Genomic DNA, 13,779 nt, shown 5'->3' with positions numbered 1-13,779 from the left:
AGCTGTTTAACACTTGTATTATGTACTTCAATATGCTATATAGAAAGGCATGAAACCTTGCAAGCCTAAAAATTTGTTTAATACATTTATTGAGGGCATGCAAAGTCCCCAACCCGCACTTGGCCAGCGTGGTGGACTCAAGGCCTAACCCCTCCCTCATTACGGGAGGGAGACCCTTGCCCAGCAGTGGGACAGTAATGGGTTAAATTTATTATTTTTTATATAGAAAGGCACAAATGTTTAATATACATATGTTGTGTGAAATGACCTTTACAAAAATTGATATTGGCTAAATAAAATGCCGTAAATTTCGGACAAGCCAACGGGTCCAGAACCACCAGAATAAAAGAATAGACCAAAATTTGGTTAGGTATTCTAAACCGTATAAATTTTTCGTAATTTCTTCACATTATTCTGGTCCGTTTGTTTCCTAAACAAGCACCCAATAAAAAACGGGTCAAAATTCTGTCTGTTTATAGGCGTAAAGGTTGTATGTCAAAATTGATTAAGTATTGTAAGGTCCAAGCATTAGACGACGTTTATATAAACACAGACAGACTTTATGCATTTGTCCAATCTAAGAAGAAAAACTGAGACAAACATTCGAGGTGCGCAAGACTATTTTAGTATCAATTTATTTGATTCGAATATAAATTTATAACTCTACGAGACAACTCATTGATCGGCTTTGACCCGGTCAATGGGAAATTCCCCCTATTACGTATAATGAGAGAGCAAACTCTACTTACATAATCATTACAGCTGTAATGAAACATTTATTTCTACAAAACCTGGTATAAAAGGTAGCGGTTTAGAAAAAAAAAATGTACTTTACAATAAACTTGCTTCGGTAACAAAAAAAATCAGAAAGCCTGATGATTAAAGGAGCAAACCTAATCATAGCAGAAAGTATTATATCACTACCTTAATGGTAAAGAAAGGGATAATTCAAAATAGTTTAAATGCCAAAACCAATCTATTCAGTCAAGATCAATGCAACCGAAACGTGAAAAAAATAATACACGAACTTACTAATCCCTAAAGATAGCCAACGCGTTATGGTGACAAAAACCTTTACATTCGCATGACAGAACAACACCATTGCCTAAATCCGAGGTCGTCGCTCGAGACAGGTTGCCAGCTCGCTCACATATTCACATCAATAACCGAATATAATACAAATAACATGTCATTAGACTACGCCTATGTCCACCCTCGAATCATGGACCCTGACGATGTTTCTGGCTGTATAGAATTGTATAGTGGAACTATATTGATGGTATGAATAGAGATATTGAATAGATCATTATGATTCCAAGTTAATTTGAGTTACTGCCATTATTTTTTCTAGTCAACACGAAAATATTAATTGAATGATTTCCAAAATTATTCGACTCCCGATAGCAGAGTATTCGGATGATATGCAATAACGCTGAAAAGGAACAGTGATTTCAAACATTGTCAAACATAACGTAGCTCTCTCTCCTCCTAGCTTCTAGCTGGGAGGAGAGAGAGAGGGAGTGAGAGTTGAGTAGATAAGAGCTTGCGAAAAAACTGTGCTAGAAATTCTAGGCTATGAAAGTATTTCTGACTCCAATAACCATTGCGCGTTTACATTGTATAGTTAAAATGTTCTTACCTTGCGGAGCAGCAATGTACCGCTCGCTCGTCAACGCCGCCAGTTCGCTGACCAGCTGCCGCGCTTCGGTCGCTTCGGTCAGAAGGCACACCTGGTCCAGGTCTATGTCCTCGATGATGATGCCTTTGTTCACCGAGTCGTATATGAAGCCTAGCTGTTGGCTGGAACAAATGAAAAAGATTATACGAAATGCCAATTTAAAAAATAGGGGGGTTCTTTAAGATTATTGGAATCAACCAGGTAAGGTCGCATAAACCTGCTTAAGTGGGATTAGTATAATATTTCTGAGAATGGTGCAACAATAGAATTTGACAGCAACGTTTTGATATAAAGTTAAAGAATTAAACGTTTAATCTTTACATAAACGTTCCTAGCTTTGAAAAAAGGAAAGAACAACAAAATAGATCGTAGAGCCTTCGCCTACTCAAAGGTATACATATATTATAGGCTAATAGCAGACTTTACAAACCTTTAAAAACATTAACAGATTAAAGAAGTTCCTATACACTTCAATGTTTAATTGACTAATCTAAATAAATAATATTTCTTCCAAAAAATAACAACGCTTCTTTCTCTAAGCTACTCCCGAATATTTTCATACCATTTAAACCTAGTATTCTGAGAACGAAAAGTCTAAAAGGTAATATACCGAGCGGTTAATTCGAAGGCACCCTTATAAACGATTCTCTTTAAAGAGTAACTAAATAGGGATGTTAAAAGGAAAGTTAAACAAGTTAATGTATTTTCGTAACCGGCGTCTAGACATACAAACGTATATCGGCGAAACACGCGAATTTTAGATAGGTTAATGGTAGTTCGGATACATTTTATTTACTTTAGTTGTCGTAGTATTTTTATATACAAACTAGCTGACCCGCGCAACTTCGTCGTCACATAAGAGAGAATAGATCATAATTTCCCCCGTTTTCGTAACATTTCCTACTGGTACTCTGCTCCTATTGGTAGTAGCGTGATGATATATAGCCTATAGCCTTTCTCGATAAATAGGCTATCTAACACTGAAAGAATTCTTCAAATTGGAGTAGTAACAGTAGTTCCTGAGATTAGCGCATTCAAACAAACAAACACTTCAGCTTTATAATATTAGTATAGAAATAAAAACTGTTTCTCATAGGTGTAAGTAGAAAACCTGAAAACTTGGTACGATGTTTACAAACTTCCCGTGCTTCATTCACATCAATACATCTGGTCATACAATAATATTTTTGGGTAGGTGGTTGGTTAAGGTCCAAATAGAGGTAGCTAGAGAATCTGGATAAGTTCTTAGACATATTGTAAGAGATAACGAACAAGCGAAAGCTTTAGAAAAGCTAGTGGTGCTTGTCTCTAAACGAATTATTTGATTGTGTACCCCTAGCGGCTTTTCAAAGTCATGTGTGTATCATAGAAAAATATCAGATGTTCTGACGGTGAAGGAAAAACATCGCAATGCAAACATGCATGCTTAAATGTTCTTTAACACAGTTTTTGAAGAGATGCAAAGTCATGGCAGCGTGATGGGCTCCAAGCCTAAACCCTTAGTCATTTCGGCAGATTCTTCTTCAGCAGTACAGTACAATAAATTTAAACCATTTATGTTCCACTGCTGGGCAAGGATCTCCTCCCGTTATGAGGGAGGGGTTAGGCCTTAATTGGTATTCATTAAAATTTCACTATTGGTTATTATTAAGCGTTTAAATAATAAAATGACAGGGTAAGCCAAAGTGAGCACATGACTCAGATGACAAATGTGTGAAACCACGATAAACCAAGACCTTTGGTTATCCAATGTTATTTTCAATTAAACAATTATGTAGACACCGGGAGTCGATAGCACATGATAACTCGTGTTTATGTGAACGATCATCGCTGACTTTATTGTCATCGGTGTCAAAGTGCGTTATGTTATTTGTTATGGTTTCAGTGGGCGAGCAGGCCGATAAGTCTATGAGTAATCTGGACTATTAAAGAGCGAATCTTTTTTGCAGTTGTTTGATTTATTATTAATTTTTTTATTTGCTTTTTACATAAGAGCAATAAACGTAAGTATGAATTTGAATTAGTATCATGATGCAACGCTTTTTGTCGACGATTGCTGAGTTTAAGCCTTAATAATAAATGAGGCTCGTACAGTGAATATTGGCCAGTGTAGTATTTTAAGGCTGAATAAATGAAAGTTTCATTAAAATATTGACGATAAGAATTGTAAAGACCATGAATATAATAATATGGATTATTTTGATCATGGTTCTTAAGAAAATGAAATGCTAGTCACAACTGCAACGGATATCTCACTCACTATTAAAACATTGCTGTCATGTATAAGTCAAGAAATTGGCAAAAATAGCGCAACTTTGCTCTAAACGGATGATAAACTTTACAAAAGAAAACAGCACAAAATAATCAGCAACTTAATTTTTCTATTAAATCAATAATTATGTAATTACGGTTAGCAAAAAACCTAACATGAAATACTAGGTTTTCTTGCAAACAAAGGTATAAAGTTCAAAGGTATAAATATTATGCCTTCAACGATAGGTACTACAAACAAACAAATCATGAAACAGCTGTGCAAATCCGTGCAATTTGAAAGTTAATTGAAGTGAAGTACCGTCTAGATGACAGAGCAGTCGACAGTAGATTGAAGGCTATGGCTTGTTGAGTAATGCATAATTTGTTTATTAATATTGCCGGTTCAAAACAGCCTAGCCTTTCTTCCAACTGTGTTGGAGTCGGCTTCTAGTGTCGCCGGATGCAGCTGAATACCAGTATTTTACATGGAGCGACTGCGAATCGGACCTCCACAACCCATTATCCGTGTAATATTCTAATATAGCTGGTTGAATTTCACTAACTGAAAAAATATAAAATTTCCTTCCTTCCTGTATGATTCCTATTTTTGTTGATTTGAATCAATTTTTCATCGCAATAAACCATCACCAATAGTCCCAAAATTAACCAAACAATTACAATTTGTAAAGCAGGAAGCTTTTTAAATATATTTTTACTTATTTTTTTTGTTCAGTAGAAACAGAAATACAACGTACAGAAACGTACCGTGTCGTATACATGGTACATTTCTGTAGTATTAGTAACTTAGCATCAGATCAAATAAATTGTTTGCTGAAATAGATAAAATAGCAATTTTTGTTGCTATCTCCAAAAGTAGGAACACTACGTTTTTAAAAATTAGGTTTGTTTGTTTTACAATAGCCAAAATTATTTCAGTATATGTCTAACCCATTAAACAAGTTAACTGTGTACGATAAGATTGTTATCAATAGATAACGTGGAAAGAAACGTTTTACTGACTGTTTGATTACCTAAATACCTAACCATAGTTAAAATAAAAGCGGACTTTTACCTTCCAATATTTACTCAAACGATTCTCCTTAAATTACATACTATGATAAAACGTTCAATAGTAATTGGTGAGATAATATACAATTGTATGTGTTTTCAAACACGTGAATCTGTCTCTACGGAGCTGTCGTTAGTGTATGCGACTGCTGTGCAGAAGTCTCGGGTTCGATTCTAGTCGAGCAAAGTGCTATGGGTCTTTTCTAAAACATTTGCCATTTCGGTATATGGCAGTAGTCTGGCCCTCTATTACATGATACTAACTGTATAAATAGCGCAACATAATTGTATTTTAAAACCTCTGCCTACACCTTGCCGCTTGTTATAACCAACAGGCGTGATGTTATGTGTATGTATTAATATACACTTATATACTACTATTATAAAGAGTCTCCCATGGACCGCTGTCAAAGAGGAACTCAAAATCTGAAGGAGCATACTCGAACAGTGGAAAAAGGTATAAGATGAAAAGAGCATTAAGATCACTTAAGCTCTTCTTTCACTAAAACCGTTACGTGTTACTTTGTAAGAAAGAATTAAAGCACTCGATTGAAAGGTTTCATCGAAACAAATACGTAATTTCAAAAAGAGCACAAGTCGTATGCCTTTGTAATGCGAGATGTGACCTTTTGAAACTGTAGGTATAATATATTCAACTGAAGGAAATATTTTCCGTACCATTACATAGAGAGGTAAAAAAATATCGAATATTCGTACAGAAACTAGGTGAAGCCAGAAAATGAACGCTTTGTTATATATTATTCAGCGCCATTTGTAGAGCTGCATGAAATATAACTTCACGAGTATATGAAAACTGAAAGCCGTGATGGAAAAAACTTTTTCATTAATTGGATCGAATGTTGGTATTGTTTGAAACACTATTCGTTATTAAAAATGTATTTTTATAACTAAACATTTATAACTTATTTTTGGCTGTGTAATTGGTGAACAAATTAATTTTCAAGCATTAAAAATAATCTAAAACATACACTACACGATTGAATCACCTGGGTAACGATACTAACAATGATATATGTTATTTTTTTAAACGCCCAGCGCCTACAGCGCCCTTTCTAAGTAACCGCCGCAGAAAAAAAAATACTTAACTCGCCTTTTTGAATATGTTGTAGTCTTCTATAATTGGCTATAATCGAAGGTGGATCCAGTTAAAAATAATTTATTATATATCAATAAGGAACGCAGAAGAATAGGACATCTTTTGTTGGATATGATTTTCATAGCAAAAAATGCGGTACGAGCTACACAATCTACACATACGGAAATAAAGTTTCCATATTTCGGTTACTTACCCCCGGTTTCTGAGGTACATTTAGCGGTAGTTTATCTATTCAATAGCGTTAAATAAATAAATAAATAAATAAATTTAACCCATTAATGTCCCACTGCTGGGCAAGGGTCTCTTCCCGTAATGAGGGAGGGGTTAGGCCTTGCCCAGCCTTGCGTTAAAACTCATTAAAAAAAACCGCTATTGAATAGATAAACTACCGCTAAATGTACCTCAGAAACGGGGGTTGATACTTTTAACGTAGTTATATTAGTGTTCCTCAAATAAAAGTAACAATTTAAAGTCGCCTCGAAGTCTAGAAGTATTTGCATTAAAGCCGGGTCTCGAGCTCAGGACGGAAGCAAGGGGCGACGCGATGAAACGATTCTTCAATGCTGACAGTTCAAGGAACTTAGCGCATCTGACACGATTGTGAAAACAAATCTAGGCCAAAAACCTAGATTTTTCAACAATCGTATAATACAATGAAATAAATAATGAATGTCTTTAAAGATATTGGATGCAAAAAACCTCGCTTTAACTGTCAATCGGTTATGCCTGATTGTCTGACACAGTTAGTTTGCATTCGCATCCATTGCAACTTGGCCGAAACGTCAAGAAAACGAAGACAATTAATACATGGTTGGATTAGTGTACTGTAATAATGGCTAATAGTCACGCAAGGTCTTTAAATTGTTATTAAAAAAGGTGTCCCAAAATTACCTGCGTTTATCAATTAATCCTATCGAAGGAGAGTGCATAGGTTAAGGCTATCGCTTATCACTGATAAGAAACTTCCACAACGCGACAATAACATGATGTAATAATCAATATCACAGTGAATAGACGTTGATAACGTTATCAGGTAAAAGATCGTGTATCTAATCTCGCGTATTTTTACTTACTGTATACGTATGAGATTGGATTACCTTGTCAATTGAGACAAGAAAATGAAAGGAATGTATGACAAAACACGCATACTTTGACAGGCTAATAATAATTGTGTTACATAAGAGGACCTTTTAAGAGATTGTTAACCATCAAGTAGGAAAAGCTCTATTATTATAAATTGAGTTAAGTTTATATCTACTATTACTGGAGTGAGCGAATGTACAGCATTGGGAGAATAATCTATGTACTTACTTATATAAAACTCTTCCATTACTGAGTGACTGACTGACTACAATAGCCAAAACTACTGGGCGTAGAAACTTGAGAGGGCTCCTTAGGAACAGATTCCTTAGCACTCAGAAAGATTTTTTGGAAATTTTCCCCACGGGGTTAAAATTCCTCGTTGCGTAAAGCTAGTAGCAAATAAAATATTGTGTTCCAGATAATTCCAGTAACTCGATCGTCAGTCGATTTTTAAGGCTTATTACGTAACTATACGATAACAAATAGAAGTTTTTATAGTGTCTACAGCAAGATAACTACGCATGAACAAAACCTTTAGAACGAAACTGAAACTGTCTACAAATGCCATTGTTATCTTATCAACGCACGTGTAGGTGCGGAATGTACCTACTAAGTGCATCGATCAACCATCAAACTACGAACATTTCTCACGCGAGACTCAATATTCAAATAGCATTTTGCATGAAGCTACCTATGTACGAAATAACTTAAGGAGATATATTATACCTATAAGAATCTATGGAGAAATGTTATATGGAAACCTGACCAGAGCCTCTAGCATGTTCGGTAGGAAGTAAAGGAACAGACTGGCCTCTGCTGGACCTCTTCAATTACACACCATTACGCAGTTATTACTCAGTCCTCAATTATCTGGAGTAAATTTAGAAACTATCGATACAATCGTACTCATAACCGGCGGTCTTGTATCACAAGATGTATGGATGTGGATAAAGGAAAGGAAGTTTGTAAGGATCTTACCAGGTGGCGTTCTATGGTCTCTGCTTATCCCTATGGGAAAAAGTGTGATTTTATGTATGTACATATGTATCGCTATGAGTACCTTCGGATTTTATTCGCATCGATTAGAGAAAGTCATATTTTGTAAATCTAATTCTGAATTCGCCCATTCTTGCCGTGTTTCCAACTCTACAAAATTGTCCCACAAAACGGCACTTACTTAAAATGAAACTAAAATAACTGTCTCACAATGGAGTGTGCATCGATCAACCGAATTCAAACAATGTACGATATAACATGCAATTGTATACGTCCGAGCGGTGGCCGCCAATGACAAAATGGACCCATTAGGACAGGTGACTATACAGAATGATATTGTATAGAATATGTTTGTTGTATGTTTTTTAAGGATTTAAAGATTATGAATGTGTGTATGTTACAGATTCGACCGAAAGGTTCTAGATTCGACTGTAATTTTCTGTTTATGAGTTACGTAAGACATGATAACATTATAAATCAAAAGTTTGTAACTCTTTCACTGCTTAACCGATTTTTTCTTTATTTTTATACTTTAAGTGCGTAATCTAGAGATAGACACCGTAAGAGACGGTGTGGCGACTTTGACACCTTCAAATTTCAACCCAAAGTGGAATCAACTAAGTGGAAAAATATTGCTTTTACCCAGCAGTGGGGATTTACAGGTTTATAATAATAAGATTAAGAGCGGAGGGAGAAAGAGCGAAGAGAACAATTTATCTTTCCCATAAGCAATGAATTAAGCGTTTGTTTTCCAAATATTATACCTCACAGAGGAATAACTGTAGCGCCATTCTCTACAGTCGGTACTGCCGAGTTTGCCCGGTAGAAGCACCAAAAAGATTTTCGTGTAAAATTTCTCGATAGCTAGCCGGTTGTCGGTAGTCGATAGTAGTAAAACTAGTTAATAGATTAAGGTAAATTGTAAAAGTACAATAAATAAATAAAAAATAAAATAAAATAAATAAAGAATCGAGTTACCGGTATTTGAAATCTATCAGCATATCACACAAGTACATTGCTTCCACAATAGGCCATTAAATCTCAACATAATAAAATCTTAAACATACAGTAGTGGTACACAAAAGCGATCACCCTAACACACTGGTACATACATACATACATACATACATGGACCAACGTGTCGGAACATGTGACTGTGATTCGCATCGCGTCGAGTTTGATATTGCACACAATGTACTCGAATGTTTTATTACGCTTTTTATCGGAAGTAATATTGTGAATGAGTTTGTTTTTAGCTTGGGAAGGTCAGGGTGGATTGGTAGACACGTTGTAATAAAATATCGAGTATCATCTATACTTAATATTATAAAGCTGAAGAGTTTGTTTGTTTGTTTGTTTGTTTGAACGCGCTAATCTCAGGAACTACTGGTCCGATTTGAAAAATTCTTTCAGTATTCGATAGTCCATTTATCGAGGAAGGCTATAGGCTATATATCATCACGCTACGACTAACAGGAACAGAGTAACAGCAAGAAATGTTACAAAAACATTGAAAATTATGACCCATTCTCTCTTCTGTGACGCAAGCGAAGTTGCGCGGGTCAGCTAGTTAAAGATATGACTAGTAACGAGTAATGTAGTTCCAATGGGTCTCTTTTAAGGTGTATTTATTTCACAAATAAGGTCCTGTATGACAAGATGTATGGATATGAATGAGGAAAGGGAAGTTTCTAGGGATAATGGAGTAATTCGTACCAAATAGCGTTCTTTAGTCTCTGCCTACTAATGTGGCAAAACGGCATAATATTATGTATGCAAGGTAAATAATATTTTTTTAGTTATCAAAACAATTGAATTCATTGATATTATTACCTTAATAAAACCTTAAAAACTTTAAGCATACCTTCTTCTATATGCCTTTCACAAGGGCCACCCGAGGGCCAGAATTATTTCTTTTACACGTGACGTGTAAGTAAAAATTGATACGTTATCGATACGATGTCGCTAATTAAGTCATCAATTCTTTGAAACGAAATCGTAGACAGGTACTTAGAATAAACATGACATGATGCAACTATGGAATAAAAGGGGGAAGTTTCTGAAAGTGGATCTTTTCAGGTATTTCACGTAAAAACTATAGAACGAATTCGGACTGGCACAGGTATAGGTTATAGCCCTAAGATATAGGTTCATTTTTATCCCAGGTCTCTACGCAACGAAAATCTAAGACTACAGACAAGACACATACTTCAAACATATTGGCATGTAATATTAAAAATGTATTGCCGCAGTGTCGTGCGACATAAGCTCAGAATAAACGATTCAGTGATCCCGTGAGTCATAAAAAGTTTCTAAAAATATTGGAAAAACTAGTACTAGCCTACAAGAATAGACTAACTCGGGGGAATTGGGAGAAATGGATAACAAATCATTTTTGGAAAGAACAGAAATAATTCTGTCAGTAATGGACTATTGGACTACAGATAGATTTTACTGCTGCAGCCATGGAATCTTGCTCACTACAATTTAAATACCTTTTTAATTCCTCGTATCACAAATACATAACGTTGTATTTGCATATTGAATGATATTAGGCAATGGGTACATGGAAATCTGGAGAAGAATATAAAAAAACTTTTGATCACAAACTCCTCAAAAAATTATGTAAAAAGTGACAAAAGCGACACTCATCGTTTTCTTTATCCATCATCCATGTTGCATAAGGGTATCTCCGCAGCCCACGAAAGTTTGGCAACGACTAATCAACAAGCCCATTTATTTGGCTGAAGAAACCGCTTCTCTCTTAATTGTGGGTAGTAGGCGATTTACGACAAGAATGGGGATTTTTCCGTGGCAGCTATCCAGGTGATTTAAGGAGAAAAATGCAAGTATAAAATACACCTGCGAAAATTTGATTATGATACTTGAAGACGACTTAGGGCAGCAGGTTTGGTTTGGTAGTCTTTCCAGTATAAGGTAGTGTATTAACTAATCAAAATCAAATCATCATTCAGATCAAATGCTAGCACTCATAATAGTCAATGATACAGAGAGTGAATTTACCGCCAGTTCGGCAGATAGGCATGAGAAGAGCTGGTAAGAAACTCCTGGCCACTCTTTTAATCTGATGATTTCAGCTCTGACCATGACGTAATCAGGATTCTTCTTATTAAAATGATTTATTTAAATGTTGCAATCTTATCTTGTTAAATTGTTTCAATCTTAATTAACAACGTTTATCTTTAGGCACGTGTTTCATTATCAAACTCGTGTTTAGGCATGATGTATCATTTTTGGTACCTAAAGCAGGATTTTACCAATGAATTATTAAACAAAAAAAGACCCTCTTCTGTACAAAGATTTTCTCCTGGAAAGTGGTTAGGGAAGATTCTTAGATGAGATCACTGGCCACCTTGGGGACCTTGTTTGGGGACTTCACCACCCTTAAGAACTATTAAAAGAAATGTGTCAAAAAAAATACCAAGTAGAAATCCCCAGCAATTCATTTATGAGCCAAAAAAGTGCACTATTGTATAGTACTAGATGTATTGTTGAAGAAATTATCAGCGCTAATTTTAGGAAATTTGGCATCAACACCCAAAAGAGAAACTATATTTCACCCGTAATAATGTAGATCGCCAAATAGTGTTACGTATCTGGGAAGAACTATATACATAGACTAATTTCAGAACACGATTAACAAGACATAAACCAAAATGGATGCATTCTTTGAAAGAAGAAGATTAGAGCTCAAAAATTTTGGTTTAAAAGGACGTTTTAAGATTTTCCAGCATTTCCCCGACGTAATACAAATAATATTGATTCACACGAATAGGGTTCACCAGTTAATGACGACCTTTACAAAAAGTATTATGACATGTGAAAGAAAAGCGTAACATCAAACCGTGTAATTTTTTTATAGCACCTGAATGACTGGGATAATAGCCTATCTAGTATCAAAAATAAAATACCCAACAGTGGAACTATAACTCCTAAAAATAGAAAGAAAAACAAAAGTAAATCTACATAGCAATAGTAAACGATAATGCTCGCACATAATTCCGTTGTCCTTGTCATACAGGTGTCCAGTATCAAACTAATCGGATCATTGGAAGCGGATAAAATCGATTTACATCAACTGTTACATCACTACGCACAGCTAGAAGCTAATTAGTGAAGTGCTTGGAACATTCACGGTGGACGACATATTATTCACTCGGAGTTTTGAATGGCTGTTGTTATATTTTTAGTAAAATGTGTACTCAGTTTTAGTTTTTTATAAATACTACGTAGCGATATTCTGATAAAAAATGGTAATTAGCGCCGGTCAAGTGCGAATATGTAAACTCGACAGTACTCGACACCTGTAGATAAACATTTTTTTAAATCTGCCGTTTTCACGTATTTGTCTCTTTTATCACTAAATTAAATAAAAGAATATATTAATAAAATAATATACCCCATACTCAGTACAGACATTACAGAGTTACCCCGGTTACTGAGTACATTTAGCGGTAGTTTATCTATTCAATAGCGCTTTTATATGAGTTTTCACGCTATTAATAATAGAATAGAACGAATAGATAAACTACAGTTAAATGTACCTCAAAAACAGGGGGTCAATCAGTCCACTTGAACTTACAGACTGAAAATTTTAAATCCCATCAAAAACTGTTTTGATGAACTTTCAACCACGACTTGAAGATGTTTTCCACAACGTTCCATTCGTTAGAGTAGCTGCCATTTTTTTAACAGCCATTATTTTTAAGACATAACTTCGAAAACCTCTTTGGAACCTTAAAGTGAAAATATAAAGTCATATAAAGTATCCTACCTTTCTATTCGTTCGGAGAGGCAGTACTCCCATCGTTGCGTGTTGCACCTCCACTCGCGCACTCGCCTCAGCACGGGTGAGTTGAGCTCGTCACAGATGATCTTCAGCGCAGCCTCCTCCAGCACGTCTTGCACGGCTATTAGTGATAACCTGGGAACAATCGACTCGTCAGTACTAGGACATCATCAAACAGTTGAAGATTTGATGGTTTACCGAATTCTGCCACTGGTCGGGAGGTATAGCGTATCAGACTTTTTGAACAACCAACTGAAGGACAACGGTTCCATAATAAATGATCTTATTTTTATAAATATACAAAGATTAGGTCTTCTTTGGCCTGCGACTCAGATAACATTATAAATTGACTTGAAATGTATAAGTACTAGTATGTGGTTATCGAGACCAGCTTTGAAGAGTGATTCTAATTACCTAAACGATCATTTACGGACACCAACTTTGTCAGATGGTGAAAATACTTCATCGTGTTCGTGTGTTCTGTGAAGGTATGTTTTCTTTAATATTTTGCAAAGATAGCGAGCCTATTGTACTATACCTGGCAAGTTACCAAACTTCTGTTTAGAACATTTTCAACAGAAACAAAAACCTACACCAAGATCCGGTACCTATTCCGTATCCGATTCGACGGATTACGATTAGATTAATATTTAAAGCAAGTCATATTTATGAAATAATACCAAGGTAATATAATAAAACAATGTTTTAGGGGAATAACGCACGTTTGAGTACTGATTAATTCATTTATATCATTTCTGAGGATACATGACACTC

General features: G+C 35.4%; 1 protein-coding gene across 2 annotated transcripts in view; it reads right to left on the bottom strand.

Annotated features, from left to right (window-relative positions):
- Positions 1-13,779, bottom strand: part of LOC142987202 (endonuclease/exonuclease/phosphatase family domain-containing protein 1-like) — a 41,051-nt gene that overhangs the window by 20,582 nt on the left and 6,690 nt on the right. For both annotated transcript variants that reach the window (XM_076135800.1, XM_076135799.1), the window contains exons 4-5: positions 12,991-13,140; positions 1,640-1,800 (exon numbers count right to left, since the gene is read on the bottom strand). In XM_076135800.1, coding sequence (XP_075991915.1) covers positions 1,640-1,800; positions 12,991-13,140 — 311 coding nt within the window. The remainder of the gene's footprint in view (positions 1-1,639; positions 1,801-12,990; positions 13,141-13,779) is intronic.

The sequence above is a fragment of the Anticarsia gemmatalis genome, chromosome 3 (genome assembly GCF_050436995.1).
Source record: "Anticarsia gemmatalis isolate Benzon Research Colony breed Stoneville strain chromosome 3, ilAntGemm2 primary, whole genome shotgun sequence".
Taxonomy (NCBI): Eukaryota; Metazoa; Arthropoda; class Insecta; order Lepidoptera; family Erebidae; genus Anticarsia; species Anticarsia gemmatalis.
This window is presented reverse-complemented; position numbering and strand designations above follow the sequence as displayed.